The 18,504-nt window shown below is 50.7% G+C and overlaps 1 protein-coding gene across 1 annotated transcript; it reads left to right on the top strand.

Moving 5' to 3' along the window:
- Positions 1-980: 980 nt before the first annotated feature.
- On the top strand, positions 981-18,132 carry LOC131094055 (Fc receptor-like protein 4). The gene is made up of 12 exons (XM_058041520.1): positions 981-1,011; positions 2,068-2,088; positions 2,176-2,406; positions 2,629-2,834; positions 3,193-3,253; positions 3,823-4,092; positions 4,182-4,484; positions 4,572-4,655; positions 5,021-5,042; positions 5,133-5,212; positions 17,330-17,449; positions 17,846-18,132. Exons 1-12 carry the CDS (start codon positions 981-983, stop codon positions 18,130-18,132), a joined length of 1,716 nt encoding a protein of 571 aa, XP_057897503.1.
- Positions 18,133-18,504: the final 372 nt, after the last annotated feature.

Below are 18,504 nucleotides of genomic sequence, written 5' to 3'. Positions count from 1 at the left end.
GGCACCCAGCCTGGAATGTGCAGGGACATTTCTGGAATTGCCACCCCTGGGACAGGACCCCCCCCCCCCCATGCCAGGATGTGTCACCCCCTGGGACGGGATCCTCCCAGGACCCACCCCCTGATGTGCCCCCCCAGGAGAGACAAGGGGACAAGGAGGTGGGGAGGTCCCTCAATGGGACCGAGCTGTCCCTGTCCCCTCTGCAGCTGAACCACAGTGGCTGCTAGAGCTGCGGGGGCCAGGTGGACTCCAAGGTGGCACCGTGGGTGCACTCGGCTTCAGTGACAGTGACAGTGCACGGTGAGCACCCCACAGCCGTCACCCTGACACCCTCACAGCCCCTCCCCAGGCACTCAGGCTCACAAATCTCCCTCCCCTCTCCTTCCCAGAGCTCTTCTCGGTGCCGGTGCTGGAGGGTCCCCCTTATCTTACTGTGGGATCCCCCCTGACTCTCAGCTGCCTCAGCACCCCCAGCCCCCTGGGAACCTGACCATGGGGCCCCCACTCCTTATATCCCACCCTGTCTGCAATCCTCATACCAGTACTGACATTCCCCAGGATCTCCATGGCTCATGACCCCATTCCCAAGGAAGACCTCCCGTTCATTCCATCCCTTGAAAACCACCATTCCCCCATCCCATGAACTCAAATTCCTCAGTCTGCCCAGATATAGGGACGCCAATTCCCATGACATCCCCCTCGCTGGAAATTCCCCCTCCTAACCACCGCCCTTTCCCATTGACCCCATTCCTGCCTCCCCAATCCCACCAAGCCACCTAATCCTAGGAACCTCATGTTCCACTGTGTCCCACCCACTCATGTCCCCAGCCTGTCCCCACCCTGCCCCCACCAAGGGCCACCTACACATGAGGTCAAGACGTGACTTCACTTCCTTCCCCTTCATCTGAAGAGCCGCCAGCCAGGGGAGCGGTGGCCGCAGCAGGGAGTGACAGCCAGTGCACATGGCTGGGGACACTGGGATGGCCGGGAAGGTGGCGCTGCTCCTGTGGGGTGAGTGCCCCGGGCACGGGCCTGACACCCTGGGGAAATGGGATGGGGAGGGGGCACAGGGGGGCTGTGGGATCCCCTGAGGTTCCCAATGCCAGCAGAGCCAGTCCATGTTACCCACAGTGGACCTGGGTGGGACTGGGGATGTAGGGTGGCTTTGGGGACAGGAAGAGGGGGCATGAATTTGGGGATAGGGATGTGGGGACAGGAATGTGGGGACTGCACCTTTGGGCTCAGGGAGCTCTCGGATAGGGACAAGGGAACTGGGATGCAGGGACAAGAACGGTGAGGATGTGGCCATGGGGATGGGATCATGGGGATGGGATCATGAGGTGGTGGGGGTGACCTGGGCCAGCATGGGCTGTGTCCGTGGTGACCACTTGCCCAGATGTCCACAGTGTCCCCATGTGCTGCCTCAGCCCAACGTGGCATCGGTGTCCCTGTTCCCAAGCTGTCTGTGCCACAGGGATGTTGTGCATCAGTGGCTGTTGTGGAGAGTTTTATTAATAATTGGTTAGCTGAGAAAGGCCATACTGACATAATGCCGCTGGTCAAGTTGAGAAAGGGAAGTCAGCAGTCAGTAAGCTGAAAGGAGAAGTCAGCAGTCGGTGACCAATGACAGGCAAGGACAGAATGGCCTTGCCACAACATGAGGATAGGGAAGAGAGATTCTTCCTGAGAATATGTAGAAAGTATCAAATGTAGAACCATAAGAATGCAGAAGTAGGCATATTTGCTGATATGTAACTAACCAATCCTGAGCTCAACTTTTGCAATATGTATGAAGCTCATTATGAACTGTATTTAACCTGCTGTACTGATCAATAAAACTGGGCCTGTGATGATCTAATTGATGTCCTGGTCTCCTTCCGTCGACAGGCTGTGACATAGACATGTCCCCCTGCCTCTACAAAACTTTTGGGGACCACCCACACACTTTCCCACAAGAACTTCTGTCCCCACAGGGACAGTTTGGGGACAGCCCCCACACCCTGTACCCCATGTGCCTCTGTCCCCGTGGTGCCACCCCCACTGAGCCCTGTCTCTTCTCCCTTCCAGCCCAGACCCTTGGCCTTGCTGGTGAGTCCCTGGGGGATGCCATGGCCCTTCCTGCTGTCCCCAGCCCCACACTGGCCCTGGCAGGCTGGTGTCCCCTGTCACCCACAGGTGCCCAGACCACCCAGCTCCTGGTGGAGCCCCCCTGGAGGCTGGTGGTGCTGTGGGACTGGGTGACATTGTCCTGCCAGGGCTTGGGGACTGCCAGTGCCACCACCTGGTACAAGGACAGCCAGCACTGGTGGCGGCAGGGACGCCACCACCTCAGTGTCACCGAGAGAGGCGACTACACAAGTGACAGACCCAGCACCGGGCGCAGCCCTCCCGTGACAGTCTTCGATGGTGAGGGGAGATCTTAAATGATGAGGGCGACCTCTGAGAGGTCAGGGTGGGCTCCACTCTGAAGGTGGCCTCACACCTGTTGTGTAACAAGAGCCAGTGCCCTGCACACAGGGACATCCCAGTGCACCCCAGAGCACCCCAGTGCACCCACATGTCCCTGGTGTTATGGGCACCCACCTCAGACCAGTCTCATCAATGAGATGTGACCTTCCTGTCCCACAGACCAGCTGGTGCTGCAGGTGCCAGCGCAGGCACTGCTGGACAGGGACACGGTGACACTGCGCTGCCGCTGCCGGCAGGACAACCATCTCACCAGGGTGCGATTTTACTGGGAGGACAAGGATCTCGGGATGTTCCTTAAGGGGACCAAGCTGTCCCTTTCACCTTTGCAGCTGCCCCACAGTGGCGGCTACCAATGTGAGGGCTTGGTGGGATCCTGGCAGTCACAGTCAGCAGCAGTAACAGTGACAGTGCACCCACATGGCTGGAACGCCAATATCTTGACAAACCCAAAGCCACTTCCCAGTGCACTCAGAGTCACAGTCCTCACCTCTCCTCTCCTTCCCAGATCTCTTCTCAGTGCCAGTGCTGGGGTGTCCCCGCAAGCTCACTGTGGGGTCCCCACTGACTCTCAGCTGCCTCAGCACCCCCAGCCCCCTGCGGCCCCGAGCCCCCCTCCTGCACGTGTTCTATTGAGACAGGCAGGTGGTGGGGGGCCTGCAGGGGTCTCTGCAGCTGCTGGTGCCTGCCGTGGGGGTCTCCCACTCGGGGAATTATGGCTGTGAGGTACACTCTGAGGAGGGGACCGTGCAGAAGAGCAGTGCCCAGCTCCACATCACAGTGCACCGTGAGTGTGGGGATGGGCACAGGGAGCCCCCACAGATGCCTTGGGTCCCCCACACTGCTTGGCACCCCCCAGACCTCCCTGACGCCTGCTCTGGGGTACCCAACCTTTTCCAGATCCCTCCCTGGCTATCCCCATCCTTTCTCATGTCTCTCCCTGGGACCCCCAGCCCCTACATGGGTACCCCCATCCTTCCCCGGTGCATTTTCTGTGTCCTGCCATTGCTGCCCAGGGTCGCTCCTAAGGTCCCCCCATTCCTGGCTTGTGTTTCCCTCCATCCTTCATCGTGTCCCCGTACCCCTCCTGGGTCCCTTCACCCCTCTTTGAGGTTGAGGTCTCCGCACATTCCCTAAGTCTCACCATCCCCTCCCATGGTCCCCGTACCCTTCCTGGTGCTGCCCACCTGCCTCTCCAGGTGTTCCCTCCCTGACCCTTTTATCATTTCTTGGTGTTCCTTTCTAAGTCCCCCTTCCCCAATCTCTGCACTCCCTCTCCCTCACTGGAGTTGCCCTGCCCCTCCCTGACATCCCCCCATGTCCCTCACTGTCCCCAGGTGTCCCACACTCCCGCAGGGGTCCCGCCCTCGGGGGTGGCCCTGTTGGTGCAGACCCCCGGGGGACAGGTGGCACTCGGGGACCACCTGGTGCTGAGCTGTGTGGTCGCCACAGGAACAGGTCCCCTGTCCTTCTCCTGGCACCGGGAGGGCTCAGCGGCACTGCTTGGCACGGGCCCTTGCCTGGAGCTGCGCTACGCTGGGGACAATGACAGCAGCCAGTACCGGTGCCGCGTCAGTGACGGGGACAGCGAGGTCGAGATTGACCCCTTGAATGCCACCGTCCTGGGCGAGCAGGACCTTTGGGCTGGGGATGACCCCACCCACGGTACCCCCATCCCACCTTGCACAGTGCCAGCCCTGTCTCTGTCCCCACAGTGCCTGTGGCCAATGCCACCATCATCCCCGGTCCCCTGTCACATCAGGTGCGTGCAGGTGACAATGTGACTCTGAGCTGCTCGGTGCGGGTGGGCCCAGCCCCTGTCACCTTCACCTGGCTGCACACTGGGCAGGAGGTGGCCCAGGGTCCCCTCCTGGAGCTCAGGGCCGTCAATGTGGGACATTCGGGCATCTACCAGTGCGTGGCCACCAACCAGCTGGGACAGGACGGGCACCGCTTGTTCCGGGCACTCAGCCCTGAGCTGGCCCTGGAGGTGACACCTGGCTCACCCTGGGTCACAGGTGGGGTGACACAGGTGGGGTCACCAGGGAGTGCAGGACCCCTGGGGTAATGGGTGACCCTGATGTGTCCCCCTCTGTTTCTTGCAGTGGCCACAGTGGTTGGTGGGGCCCTTCTGTTCCTGCTCCTGCTCCTGGGTGTCATTGTGACCTGGCACTGGTGGCACTGTGTGGGTGGGTGACAATGGGGGAACGGGGGTTCCCAGATAGCTGTAGAGGCCCACAGAATGGGAGAAACCATAGGGAATTACCCACAGCGTCACAGTTGTAACTGGCTGGGGGTCCTGTAGGGTTTCAGGAGGTGCTGTAGGGTCCTGCAGGGATGCTGGGGATTCTTTCCAAGGCCCTCGGGTGTTTGGGTGGGTCTGTGTCCCTTCTGGGATTTGGGTTCTTGAGTGTGAATTGTTTAGGGACACTGGGGAGGTTCATGGATTCCAGGGCCTTCAGAGATTCTTGGCGGTCCCGAGGCGGTTCAGGAACTCTGAGAGGGGTCAGGGCCCTGGGACCCCACAGTCACTCCTCCCCTGCTTCTATTGAAGATGCCAGGAAGAACCAGGAAAGGTAGGTGGGGGGCTCAAACCACACTCTCCTGTTTTACCCCAACCCCCAAGTCCTCCCATTCCCTCCCCCACATCCCCTTTATTCCCTCAGGGCCCCCCCGGATCCCCCGGCCCCCCCAGAGGAGGGGGAGGTGCTGTACACCTACATCGCGGTCACCAAGAGGGCAGGGAGTGAGTATGGGGGGGACACACAGAGAGGGACACGTCACCCACGAGTGTCACCCCACCCAGATCCCACAGCCCGTGTCTCTCGCAGTGTCCCCCTCGTGCCACCACCCTCCAGGATCCCCAGGTGACCTGCGCGGAGCTACGGGAACACCAGGGGCGACCACAGGAACCCAGTGACATCTACGGGAATGTGCTGTGACACTGGGGGGAACCGGGTGTCCCTGCCCATGGGCACCCACTCGTGTGTGTGCTGCCACTGAAAACTGCCCCTCTCCCTCCCTGTGGAGGGAGAAAGATGCCAAAGGGCTGAGAGAAGAACAATTTCCTAAAACAGCCACAAGAGGAAATAAAACAGACAACAACAGCAATCAGGTTCAGAGTCAAAAATGTCAAAGAATGAATGATTTTAAGGGGAAACCACCAAAAAGGAACCAACCCCAGAAGTGGTCCCCAACACATTTCCTCCACCAGAGGAACTGGCAGGGCCCTGGACCTGCCGTGCTCTGATGGCCTTCAGGAGGCTCTGGATTCTGTTTTCCCCTGTCCCAAACCCTTCCTCTGCTGTGTTCCCAACACCAGGATGTCACAAGGGCCCTGTGGGGGTTCCAGAGCCTCCCCCTTTGCCCTGGCAGTCAGGATCCGGCCATGGCATAGGGTTGGGTGTCAGAGACAGGAAAAGTTTGATGTCTGGAGGCATTTTGAAACACCTGTGTGGCAGGGGAGAGTTAGACCTCTCTTTTTGTGAGACACGGCCCCGTCTGTCCATCAGTCTGTCAGCCATGGGACACAAGGCACAGTATGATGCACCAGGTCCTGTGTGGCCAGGTTGTTAGCGTTCAAAAACACAAAATCACGGGGGTTTATATGCGGTGCTTTTTATTAAGAGCTCTGGGAATCGGGGTATATTCAACCTAAATCTGACTCTGACTATACATCCAAAATGATCATGTTTTATACTCTATCGTTACATAACTTTCATGTTAATTATTAAACTTATATTGTTCTATTGTATACATAAATTTAGCCCCTCTCTGAATTTCCAACATAGTTTCTCACTATTCTTCTTATGGTTATATAACAATTACATTTAATTACTAAACAATCATCACATCTAACAATTATATAATTTATCATACTGCTTACGCAGGTGCAGTTGATCTGGGAAAGCACAAAGCCTAACATTTTTAGATTCTATCTTTAACTTTTTTCAGGGTTCCACTATCATTCTCCCCCCTTTGAAAGCATTTTCACTTCACTATAGGTGTAAATGTTTTCACTTGATACAGTCCTTTATTCCTCAGTTCGTACTTGGTTCTTCAAATCCAGGGTTGATGTAAACGTTGTCGTGGATGCTGTTATGAACTGGAGAACCAGAAGATGGTGGGCGTGGATCTCGTGTTAGTGCCTTTATTATCATCTGGTTCCAGGATGTTTTCTTCTGTATCTCTCCCTTTAAGATGCTGTAAATTCACTAAATTGCTAAGAATACAATTAGTAAGATTATCACACTCTCAATGATAGATTTCATTCATGAACTCACATTCTACTTTAATCTTTTAAAGATTTTTCTTAACCAGCTTGTAGCTAAATCTTTTTGCTCTTCTTGTGCTTCATGATCTATTTGTTTTAACTGATTGATGTCATATTCTACATCTGCAGTTACATTTGGGATATGAACACAACAATGATCAACTTGTCTCTTTAAAAATCTACATACTCTATGCTCTTTCAGGAGTAACATATCTAGGGTCAATCGATTTTGTAAAGTCATTTTTGTGGTGGCTTGTAATTGAATATTTAATTATTTAAATTCTTTCTGGGTGACTCTTGCTAGTCTACCTACTTGACTTGTAAGTTTGTACAGCATCTCTCTGCTCTTATAGTTTGCTATAGGACCAAGCAATGACACTGGGGCCCATCCAAATTTCACTCCACTAGAGGGTTCTTGCTAAGTGTCATCTGGATTTTCATTGTCTAGAACTTCTCGTCTTGCTCTTATCTGCAGAAGTTCATGTTTTCTATTGAATGGGGACTTTTTCTAAATTGGACATAAAGTTGGGAGGCTTAAAGTAATCTCTTTTACTTTCTCGTCTACAGGCAGATGTGTTGTCTAGGTACCATCATTTGCTGCCCATACAAATTGTCTTGGAACTCGGATTGTAATCTTGATACACCCTATAATTACTTTATAATTCACTTTGCCTTGTTTATGTTTGATTTCTCTGCAAGCACAACCAATTTGTAGGGCTATTGCCAGGAGTGGCATCTGTTTTATCTCTTCATCATTTGAAGTGCAGTCCTAAGTTTTATTACATTCTTACTAACTTACTTTGTCTGCCTTCATTCTGCTACTAGTGTCAGTGTTCGTTATTGCTGGATCTCTTTCATTCTCGGGGCTTTCTCACTTAATACACCAAGGGGTGTTTGCCATATATTGGAATCTTTGAAGAATACTCACAGACTATGCACTGTCTCAAGGTTCTATCTGATCTTTCTTATCTTTGGCTTCACATTCTCATACTAGAGTGGTTTCTGTAACTTGCCTTGATCTGGGTACTAGTTTACATGTAATTGTTTTGTTCTTTTGTATTTCAGGTAGTTTTGATGTTATGGTTCTCCAATTTACTGGGTCTCCTGCTGCCTTTGGTATTGGCAGACAGGCAGTCATTCGGCTGGTGTTTTGCATTTTGGCAAAATCTTTGACTAATCTAATCATTACATTCTCAGCCTGAACTGCATTAGAAACTTTTATCACTTGTGTTTCCGTTTGTACTTTTCTCTTCATTCTAGAATGAAGAGTGGTTAGTTGATCATTTTGCATTCTACATCTCAAAGATATTAATAACCATAACGTTAGCACAATTACTGATAGCATTCTGAAAGCAATTAAACATGTCTTATCTGCAGCCTTTGTTCATTCCAGAGTTTTTACAGTCTGTGATCCAGGATGGACTTTCTTCACTCGGGTATAGTGGATCCAGGGTTCCACGCCGGCTACTTTGACTGCTGTAAACGTGGTCAGTAGTACCTGATGGGGTCCACTCCACTTTTCTTTCAGTGGTTCCTCGTTCCAGTTCTTGATGTACACCTCGTCTCCTGGATGTATGTTATGGACTGGGTTCTCAAGAGTCAGTGGTCTATTCCACACGAGGATACTCCGGAGCCGAGCTAAAGTTTTCCCAAGAGACAGAACATAATTATACACTTCCTGCTTTCCTGTGACGTGTACATTAGGGTTAGGCTTGGGAGATTCATATGGTTTCCCATACAATATCTCATAAGGACTGACTGACATCCCACTCCTAGGCTTTATCCGAATCATCAACAGTGTTATTGGCAGAGCCTGGGGCCACTGCAATTTGGCTTCTTGGCATATTTTACTGATTTGCCTTTTTAGTGTCTGATTCATCCTCTCTACCTGTCCACTTGACTGGGGTCTCCACGGTGTGTGGAGGTCTCAATTTATCTCTAGCAATCTACTTAGTTCTCTTACTACTGTAGCTATGAAATGGGGTCCTCTATCTGATGATACTCTTAGGGGTACTTCGAATCTGGGAATAATCTCTTGTAGTAACTACTTAACTTTTTCTTTTGCTTGGTTCATGTGACAGGGAAGGGCTTCTGGCCACTCAGAGAATGTGTCAACTCCTACTAACAGGTATTTGTATCCTCGAGTTCTTGGTAGCTCTACAAAATCTACTTGCCAATAGTCTCTTGGCTCTATTCCTATTCGAATTCTTCTTAGCTGTGCCTGTCACCTGCCCACTGGGTTGTTTTTCAAGCAGATATCACATTTTAACATTACTGATTTTGCTATTGTTAACATCTGTACTGAAATTAAACTCTGCTTTAGTAATTTTACTAATGCCTCTGCTCTCCAGTGACATTCGTTATGTTTAATTTGTAGAACTTCTCTCATTATTAAGGGGGGTACCACTATTTGTCCTTGTGCGGTTACATACCATCCTTCTGAATTCTTTTGTGCATTTAGCAAATGTGCCAGTCTCTCATCTTCTACTGAATATTTTGGTTTTGGAGGCAAATTGAATTGGGATACATTAAGCTTCAAAGGTATCAATGCCATTGTTGTTTGTACTTCTCGAGCAATTTGTCAGGCTGCTCAGTCTGCCTTTTGATTTCTCTCACAGATTTTGGAGTTTCTTGATTGGTGTGCTTTGCAGTGTATGATTGCCACTTGTTCAGGTTTTTGTACTTGCCTTTATCAATTGCAGGACTGCATCCTGATGTTTAATGTGCGTACCCCAAGAAGATAACTGTCCTCTTTCTTTCTACAGTGCTCGGTGTACATGCACCACTCTAAAAGCATATTTTGAGTCAGTGTAGATATTTACTTTTTTTCCTTCACCTAATTCTAGTGCCCTGGTTAAAGCAACAAGTTCTGCCCTCTCCGCAGATGTATTTGGTGGTAATGCCTTTGCCTCCACTGTTGTATTGACTGTTGTAACCGCATATGCAGCGTATCTGGTTCCGTTTTCCACGAGGCTGCTCCCATCTGTAAACAGCTCCCACTCCGGCTGCTCTACTGGGATATCTTTCAGGTCTTCTCTTGCTGAATAGGTGTACTCTATTACTTCTACACAGTCGTGTTCTAATGGGCCTTCTTCAGTTGTGGTACCTAGGAACAAAGCTGGATTTAAAAAGCTAGTTGTTTTTAATGTGACATCATCTTGCTCAGTCAGGACTACTTGGAATTTCATCATCTTGCTGGGAGATAGCCAATGGCCCTCCTTTTGTTCTAAGACAGTGTTTACCATGTGTGGTACATAGACATTTATGTGCCTTCTCATAGTAAGTTTCCTGGCTTCTTGTATCAGGATCACAGTAGCTGCGACTGCCCACAGACATGAGGGCCACCCGGCACTTATGTTGTTGAGTTGTTTGGAAAAGTAGCCCACCGGCCTTTTCCAGCTTCCCAGACGTTGGGTCAGGACTCCTAGTGCTAGGCGCAGCCTTTCATGTACAAACAGCTGAAAATCTTTAGACAAATCAGGTAACTCTAGACAAATCAGGTAACTCTAATGCTGGAGCAGTTGTCAGTGCTTCTTTTAATTTTAGAAAGGCTTCTTTCTGTGGTTTGCCCCAGGTGAATGGCTGCGTCTTCTGAGCTTCATACAGGGGTTAATCAGTCTATAGTCCTATGATCTACAAGCGACACCATCTTGCCATCTCAAGGAAGACTCGAAGCTCATGTAAATTCTGGGGGTTTGGAATCGCACAAATAGCTTGGATACGATTAGTATTTAGTTTTTGTTGCCCTTGTGAAATTTCACATCTCAGGTAAATCAGTCTGTTGTGCAATTTGTGCCTTTCCTCTGGATACTTTATAGCCTCCCATTCCCAGTGAATTTAAAATCTCAATGGTTACCTTTATACAGGTTGCTCTTTCTTCTGCATCTACTAGTATATCATCAACATACTGCAACAATAAGTATTGGTCTCTTGGTACTTGCTCATTTTCGGTGTAAATCTCTAGTTCCTTTGCCAGTTGGTTTCTGAATAGGGTCAGTGAGTTCTTGTAGCTTTGTGGGAGTCGTGTCTAGGTGAGCTGGATCTTTCTTCCGTTCTCTGGGTTTTTTCACTCAAAGGCAAACAGTTTCCTACTTTCTTTGTCAAGGGGAATGCAGAAAAAGGCATCTTTTAAATCAATTATTGTAAACCATTTATATGTCTCCTTTACGGATGTTAGCAATGTATAAGGATTTGTTACCACTGGATAAATGTCCTTTCTTATTTTATTTATTGCTCTCAAATCCTGCACTAATCTATATTCACCATTTGGCTTCTTTACTGGAAATATTGGTGTATTAAATTCTGATTCACATTCTTCTAAAATTCAGTATTTCAAGAATTTCTCAATAATCTTTACTATTCTTTGCTGTGCTTCTGGTTTTATGGATATTGTTTGACTTGTACAGATCTTGCCTCTTCTTTTAACTCTATATGCACTGGTTGTGCCAATTTAGATTGCTTTGGTATATCTGTCTCCCATACAGAGGGAATCACTGCATCTTCTACCTCCCTAGGGATAGAGGGGACAGGTTTTTCTTTGATCATTAATATTTGTCTCATCTTTGATTCAGGTATTTTCATTATAAGCTCTCAATTTTCAAAGGTTATTACCTCATCAAGTTTCGCTACCAAATCTCTCTCTAAAAGCGGAATTGGACACTCAGGTACATATAAAAATTCGTGTGTTATAATCTTGTTTCCAAACCACAAATCTAGGGGTTGCAGGAAAGGCCATTTTTCTTCTTTCTCTGTAGCGCCGACTATTGTCGTTTCCTTGTCCTCAATTTGTCCTTGCAAATAATTCAATACAGAAAAAGTAGCTCTCGTATCTATTAGAAATCTGACCTCTTCATGCCCTAACTGTATATTTATAACAGGTTCCTTAACACGTTCTCCCAGTTCTACATCTAGTCAGCTGGTATACTCCCCCAGGACCATCTCCTTGGTAGCCTGCTGGAACTGATTGCCTTGGTCAAAGTGGTTATTCAAGCTTGGACAATTTCACTTCCAATGCCCCTCCTGCTTACAGTACGCACATTGATTCAGGATTAACTCTTGGGTAACTTGTCTCTTACCCCGACCATTCTTGTTACGGTCCCTGAAATTTGGGTTCCCTCTCCCCTGTATTACTGCTAAAAGATTCTGCTGCTGCCTTTTACTAGCTTCTTTTTCTCAATTGTTATATACCTTCGAAGCAACCTTGAGTAACTTATCTAAATTCTTTAATTCTTCTCTTTCTAATTTTTGCAATTTTCTACGAATGTCATCTTGTGATTGGCCCAAGAATATGAGAGCGAGCTGAACCTTTGCTTGCTCTGTATCCATTTGGATGTATGTATATTTCTTTGCTACTTCCTTAAGCCTCTCCAAAAACGCAGTGGGAGATTCTTTCTTTTCTTGTCGAACCTCATATAGTTTGGACTAATTTATAGTTTTGGGCACAGCATTCTGAACTCTTATTTGGATCTACTCTTGGTATTTCTGTAATCTCCTCATATCGCACAATAAATTAGGCTCCCAATTTGGATCCTCAATTGGGAAATTCACATCTAAATTCTCTGTTACCAGCCCATTTCTAATATCTTTTCTTGCCCTCTCTTTGGCTGCCTTAAGTACCATTTCTTTTTCAGTAGAATCTATCACAGTATCTAATATTACTTGTATGTCATCTCAGTAAGGATTTTGAGTTTTCATAACTATTTTTACTACGCGTGCCACTTTATCAGGATTTTCTCTATAAGTTCCGTCTGACTGTTTCCAAATGACTAAGTCTGCCGGGAAAAAAAGGCACTTTTACAAATACTGGCCTTTCTACTCCAACACCTTGTCGCAAGGGGGCAATCACAGTCTGTTTTTGTTTCTTTATGCCATCTCTATGCACAACTGGAGCAAGCTTTGCCCGACCCCGGGTTCTATGGGCTGTTGGGGTCACTGATCATTACCATTGCTATCTTTTTCACTCACATATCTCTTTCTCTTTTCTATCACAGTTAGGTTTTGCTCATCTTCTGAGGAAGAGGGATCGGGTGATGATGGGAGAGGAGGATAAAGAGGGAAAGGTGTACTAGACGAGACAGGTTCAGGGCTAGGTGGGTGAGGAGCAGGTAGTGGGATAGGGACAGATGAAACAGGCGGGATAGGGTTAGGTTCTCTAGTAGTTCCTATTGGAGCTACTTGTAAATCAATATCTGTATAATTTTCTCTACTCAAGCTTTCTTTTAACGCCAAGTGTCCTAAACAACGTTCTTCACAAACCCTAAACTTTGCAGATCTTTTAACTACTAATAATCTACATTCATCTTGCCATTCTGTCTTTCTCCGTAAGTAGAAACACAGATCAACATATGGGACTTCATCTCATTTTCTTTCTTGTTTACAAAACGACATTAACTGCGAAATAGTGTTATATTGCAGAGTACCGTATTTTGACCATTTTTCACTATTCTCTAAGGCATATTCTGGCCACCATGAATTACAATAATCAATCAACTTAGTTTTACGTAATTCTTCTCTAAAGTTACCTTGTTTCCAATGTGCTAATAAGCACCCCAAAGGAGAATTATGTGGGATAGGGGTATTACTGCCCAAAATTTCTTGAAGTTTCTCCATTTCAAAAATACCACAAATGTTGAACCCGCAACGCTTTCATGATTGTCTTACAGAACGGCGCCTAGGCTTACACCAACAGGAATTCCTTTAGCCTAACCAAGCGTAGCTTTCAATGTGTCTTATTGGCAGGCACCCAAAACCAAAGTAAAAAGCACCTTACCTTTCTCCCGGGGACGTTTTTGAGCGGCAGAAGCGGTTGCGGGCAATGGGCTCCCCAAGAATCTCTCGGTGCCATCTGGAGCGTGATCAAATTGCAAACTCACTCAGCAGCACTGACAAGTGACCCATCTGGGTCGCCAAAATGCTAGCGTTCAAAAACACATCATCACGGGGGATTATATGCGGTGCTTTTTTAAAGAGCTCTGGGAATCGGGGTATATTCAACCCAAATCTGACTCTGACTATACATCCAAAATGATCATGTTTTATACTCTATCGTTACATAACTTTCATGTTAATTATTAAACTTATATTGTTCTATTGTATACATAAATTTAGCCCCTCTTTCCGTCCCGCTCAGTGCTGTTGGTTTTTGTAGCATTTATAACCACTGCCAGCAGGGGGTGCTGCAGGGAGCACACCCGGCAAGCAGGGGGCGCTGCAGGGAGCACTCCCGGCCAGCAGGGGGCGCCCCGGTCCAGCTCCATCCCCTCAGGGCCCATGGCAGCCTCTGACGGCAAACTCACGGCCACCAATCCCTCCCGACACCACCACTAGAAGCGGGCAGAAGCCACCAAGGCAGCAGGTTGGATCCCAGTGCCCACTGCAGCATAGCAGTGTCCTGGGGCCAGACACACGCCCTGCACAAAAACCGCAACCACTGTCTATGATCCCGGAGGGAAGGAAGGCAGCGCCTGACATGTCTCGGATCCAAAACATCACTTGTGACCGCTTTACAGCCTTCCATTCCCTTTTCCTCCGTTAGCCTGGGCATAGCAGCTCTGGGAATGTTGAATTTCCCTGGGATGCTGAGGAAAGCTGGTGCTCGGTGCTGACTCTGCCAGGGCTCCTCAGGTGGCTGCAGAGCACATTTGGATTTCCTGCTCTTCCTGGGCCACTGATGGTTCTGACACAGCCACTGCAGGGGAGGAGGAGGAGAGCAGAGGCACAGCCCTCAGGGCTCTGCAGCTGCAGCTGCAGCACAGAGATAGCCAGGGCTGGGAGTTGTGCCTTGGGAGGGCAAAACAGGGCTAAATTGGAGCTGTTTGGGCCAATGCCCCTGTTCTGCTCCAGACGCTGCAGACCCTTCAGGAGGTGTTGTAATTATTGATGGGATTCCTGAAGGTCCGCTGTGTTCCTAAAGCATCCCTGTGCACAAACACACGGCTCTGCTACCTCTCCCAGGGATTTTGGGAATCTGTGGCTGAGGCGGGAGCAGCTAGATGAGGTGGCCCAAGGGAGCAGATTTTGAGACAGAGCAGTGACACCCATCAGACTCCCAAACCCCTCAGGGCTTGGGCACAGCCTCAAACGAGGTCCCGTGGTGATTCGAGTGCTCCTGGGCTCATTCCCAACAAAGGACAGCGCTCCAGGAGTGGTCAGCACGTCCCAAAGGAGCAGCCTGGGACTGCTGGAGCCCGAGTGCTGCGGGCAAGGACGGCGTGAGGGAGCCGGGCCCCGCTCAGCCTGCGCTATCCCAGGAACGTCTCATCCTGCAGGAGCTCGGCAGCCTCTGCCGGTGCCGGCCCAGGGGCTGTCGGAGGGTGCGGCCGGAGGGGCTGGGGGGCAGTGGGTGGGAGGGGCCGGGATGGAGGGACCGGGACCCCACTGGGGAGCCCCGAGGATGGAGGGAGCGAAACGGCGGAGGGGAGATCCCGGGACAGGGGGGAGCAGAGACCCTGCGGTGGGGTCTGCGGAAAGGAGGGACAGCAATGGTGGTCCCAGAGCACCGGGAAGGGGCTCAGCTGCCATCGTGCTGCGAGTGCCAGGATGGTCACGGAGTGTCCAAACCAACTGTGGCAGCGTGCCCAAAGCCACTCTCGCGATGTGTCGGGACCGAGCGTTGCCAGGGTAAGGCCCCCACAGCTCTGGGAAGTGAAGGGGTACCCTGAAAGGGGTGGGGCAGGGGTGGGGCAGAGCCCTGTCTATTCCCTGTGCCCTGTGCAGGTGAGGAGGGCAGGGATGGAGCAGCACTGGGGACACCTGGAATCCAGACAGGGTCCCTGCCCACCACCGCCATGGGGTAGAGCCCCTGCTCAACATTTCCATCCTTTTCTCTCTTGTCTCGCAACTGAGCCAGAACCCAAAAATACTTTCTGGGATGTTCTAAAGGGCTGCAGGTTTGAGACAGGAAGGAGGAGGAAGGTCCTGGTCAGATTGTTGAGCAGACTGTTGTTGTCTTTGCAGGATTTTCGGGTCTCTCCCAGTCCCTTGCCTAGAAAGATAAAGTGATCAGTTGCTGCATTTCTGGACTGGTTCCCACACAGCTGCCTTTTTAGGGGCAGTTTCCAGCCAGCCCTGCTCAGAAAACCACCAAAGGCCCTATCAGTGACACTGCTTGGGCTCCTTTTGGGTTTTGTGCTTCTTGCAGGGCTGAGCAAACCACAGGCAGGCCTTTTTCCCCCACTGAATTCTCATCTTTGCAGCATGCGAAAACTACGTTCTCTCTCCTGTGAAAATTTTAGAAGTTTAATAAAGGACAATAGGAGACAAGGATCATAGAGCCAAGGTTGTTATGGGTGGGTGCATCTTGGCACTCAGCCAAGAGCACAGTGTTCTCTTCGGGGATACCTCTTAGATATCTTTTCCCTTAGATCAGGCTGTTGCATATTCATAGACACTTATGCATAGAAAAATTTTTCCCCAAGCTAATTTACATTCCAAGAATTGTTTAGCTGGGCTCCTACTTGGATCTGCCTTTTTAGAGCATTATTCCTTGGTTCTGCTTTTAGCCATTCTTATAATCATCTTCATTTCTGGGCCTTGGTCCACACTGTCTTCAGGCGGTGAGTGCTGATAGTTGGCATATCGGTAGCAGGCATCCCCATCCTGTGTTCATCGGATGTTATCCCATCCAAGCAGGCATTTTAACACAAGTATCCTTATATCAGCTATTTCACAAAGCTTAATTAACAACAGACATAAAAACTACATCTTTGTAACAAAGTTACTTTTACATTACATATATAAATTCCATTTTAATATTTGTAAAATTCCAGTAATATAATATGTATTTACAATATTTGATGAGAGGGACAAAGTGATCAATTGCTGCATTTCCTGACTGGCTCCCCCTCAATGCCTCTGCAGGGGGGTTTCCAGCCAGCCCTGCTCTGAAAACCATCAAAGGCCCTCACAGAGACACTGCTTGGGCTCCCTTTGGGGTTTGTGCTTCTTGCAGGGCTGAGCTAACCACAGCCAGGGCTTTTTCCCCACAGAATTCTCACCTCTGCAGCAGCTCTAAAGCTGACACAATCAAAGCCAATGGGGCAGCAAGGGACCCTCAGGTGCTGGCTGCCCCTTGGGGCTGGCTAGAGAAGGGCTGGGCAATGGCCATCCCTGTGCAGTGGGGCTGGGCCATGGCTGGGCCCCACCCTTGGATGGCCACTGGCTTCAAGGAGCAGGAGTTTGGGAGCTCCTTCCTGCCCAGGGCTCCATTCCCCAGCAGCTCTTGCTGGCTCAGATCCAGCAGGGGAGGAGCAAGAATGGAGCAGTTTGGAAACACCAAGAGCTGCCATCCCCCAGGACAGAAGCCCCTTGTCCAGCGTGTGTTCCCCCTGGGACAGGATCCCCCCAGGGCAGGAGCCCCCTGTATTTGCCTCCCCCCAGGGCAGAACCCTCCTCCCATGTGACACTCAGCACAAACGGCCTCTTCCTTCTGCTGCAGGAGAGAGACGATGAAGGGGAAGGGGATGAAGGGGAAGGAAGCAGTTACCTGGGGTTCTGGGTGGGCTCCGCTCCATGAGTCACTTCCTGTGTGACCAGAGCCTGTCCCCTACTCTGGGGACCCGCCAGGTGTAACAGGACCCCCGTATCCCGCAGCCCCATTGGTGCTGCAGGTGCCGGCGTGGGCGCTGCTGGAGAGGGATACGGTGACACTGTGCTGCCGGCGCTCGCAGGACAACCCGGTCAACTCAGTGTCCTTCTACTGCACCTCCTCTCGTCTCCCTCACTGGGATCTCCCTGCCCCTCCCTGACCTTCCCCCAAGTCCCTCAATGTCCCCTGGTGTCACCCCCTCCCTCAGGGGTTCTGCCCTTGTGGGTGTCTCTGTCAGCGCAGCCTTGTGCTGAGCTGCACGGTGGCCACAGGGACAGGTCACCTGTCCATTTCCTGGTACCCGGGAGGGCTAGGGGGCACAGCTTGGCACTGGCCCTGCCTGGAGCTGCACCACACTGGGGACAATGACAGCGGCCACTGCCAGTGCGGGGACAGCATGGCTGAGAGTGTCCCCCTGAATGTCCGTGTCTTTTGTGAGCGGGACCCTTAGACTGGGGGTGACCCCACCCATGCACCCCCATCCACCTCACCAGGTGCCAGCCCTGTCTGTGTCCCCACAGTGCCCGTGGCAAATGCCACCATCAGCCTCAGTCCCCTGTCATATCAAGTGCATGCTGGTGACCCTGTGACCCTGCACTGCTCGGTGCAGGTGGGCTCAGCCCCTGTCACCTTCACCTGGCTGCACAATGGGCAGGAGGTGGCCCAGGGTCCCCTTCCGGAGCTCAGGGCTGTCGATGTGGGAGATTCGGGCCCCTACCAGTGCATGGTCACCAATCAGCTGGATGGACAGCTGTTCAGGCACTCAGCGTGTTCCAGGCACTCAGCCGAGAGCTGGCCCTGGAGGTGACAGCACGCATACCCTGGGTCACAGGTGGGATAATATGTGGTCACCAGGGAGTGCAGGACCCTTGGAGTGATGGGTGATCCTGATGTGCCCCACTCTGTTTGTTGCAGTGGCCGCAGGGGTCAGTGGGGCCCTTTTGTTCCTGCTCCTGCCCATGGCTGTCATTGTGGCCTGGCACCGGTGGCACTGTGTGGGTGGATGACAATGGGGGGACAGGGGTCATGGTGAGAGGTTGGAAGGACCCCAGAGATTGGGGGCCATAGGGCAGCACCCACAGCACCCTGCCCCTTGGGCAGGACTCAGCCCCCAGTGACCATTGCTCAGAGCCCTGGGAGCTGTTGGAGGGTCCTGCAGGGATGTTTTGGGTTCTATCAG

The sequence above is a fragment of the Melospiza georgiana genome, chromosome 28 (assembly GCF_028018845.1).
Source record: "Melospiza georgiana isolate bMelGeo1 chromosome 28, bMelGeo1.pri, whole genome shotgun sequence".
NCBI classification, from domain to species: Eukaryota; Metazoa; Chordata; class Aves; order Passeriformes; family Passerellidae; genus Melospiza; species Melospiza georgiana.
This window is presented reverse-complemented; position numbering and strand designations above follow the sequence as displayed.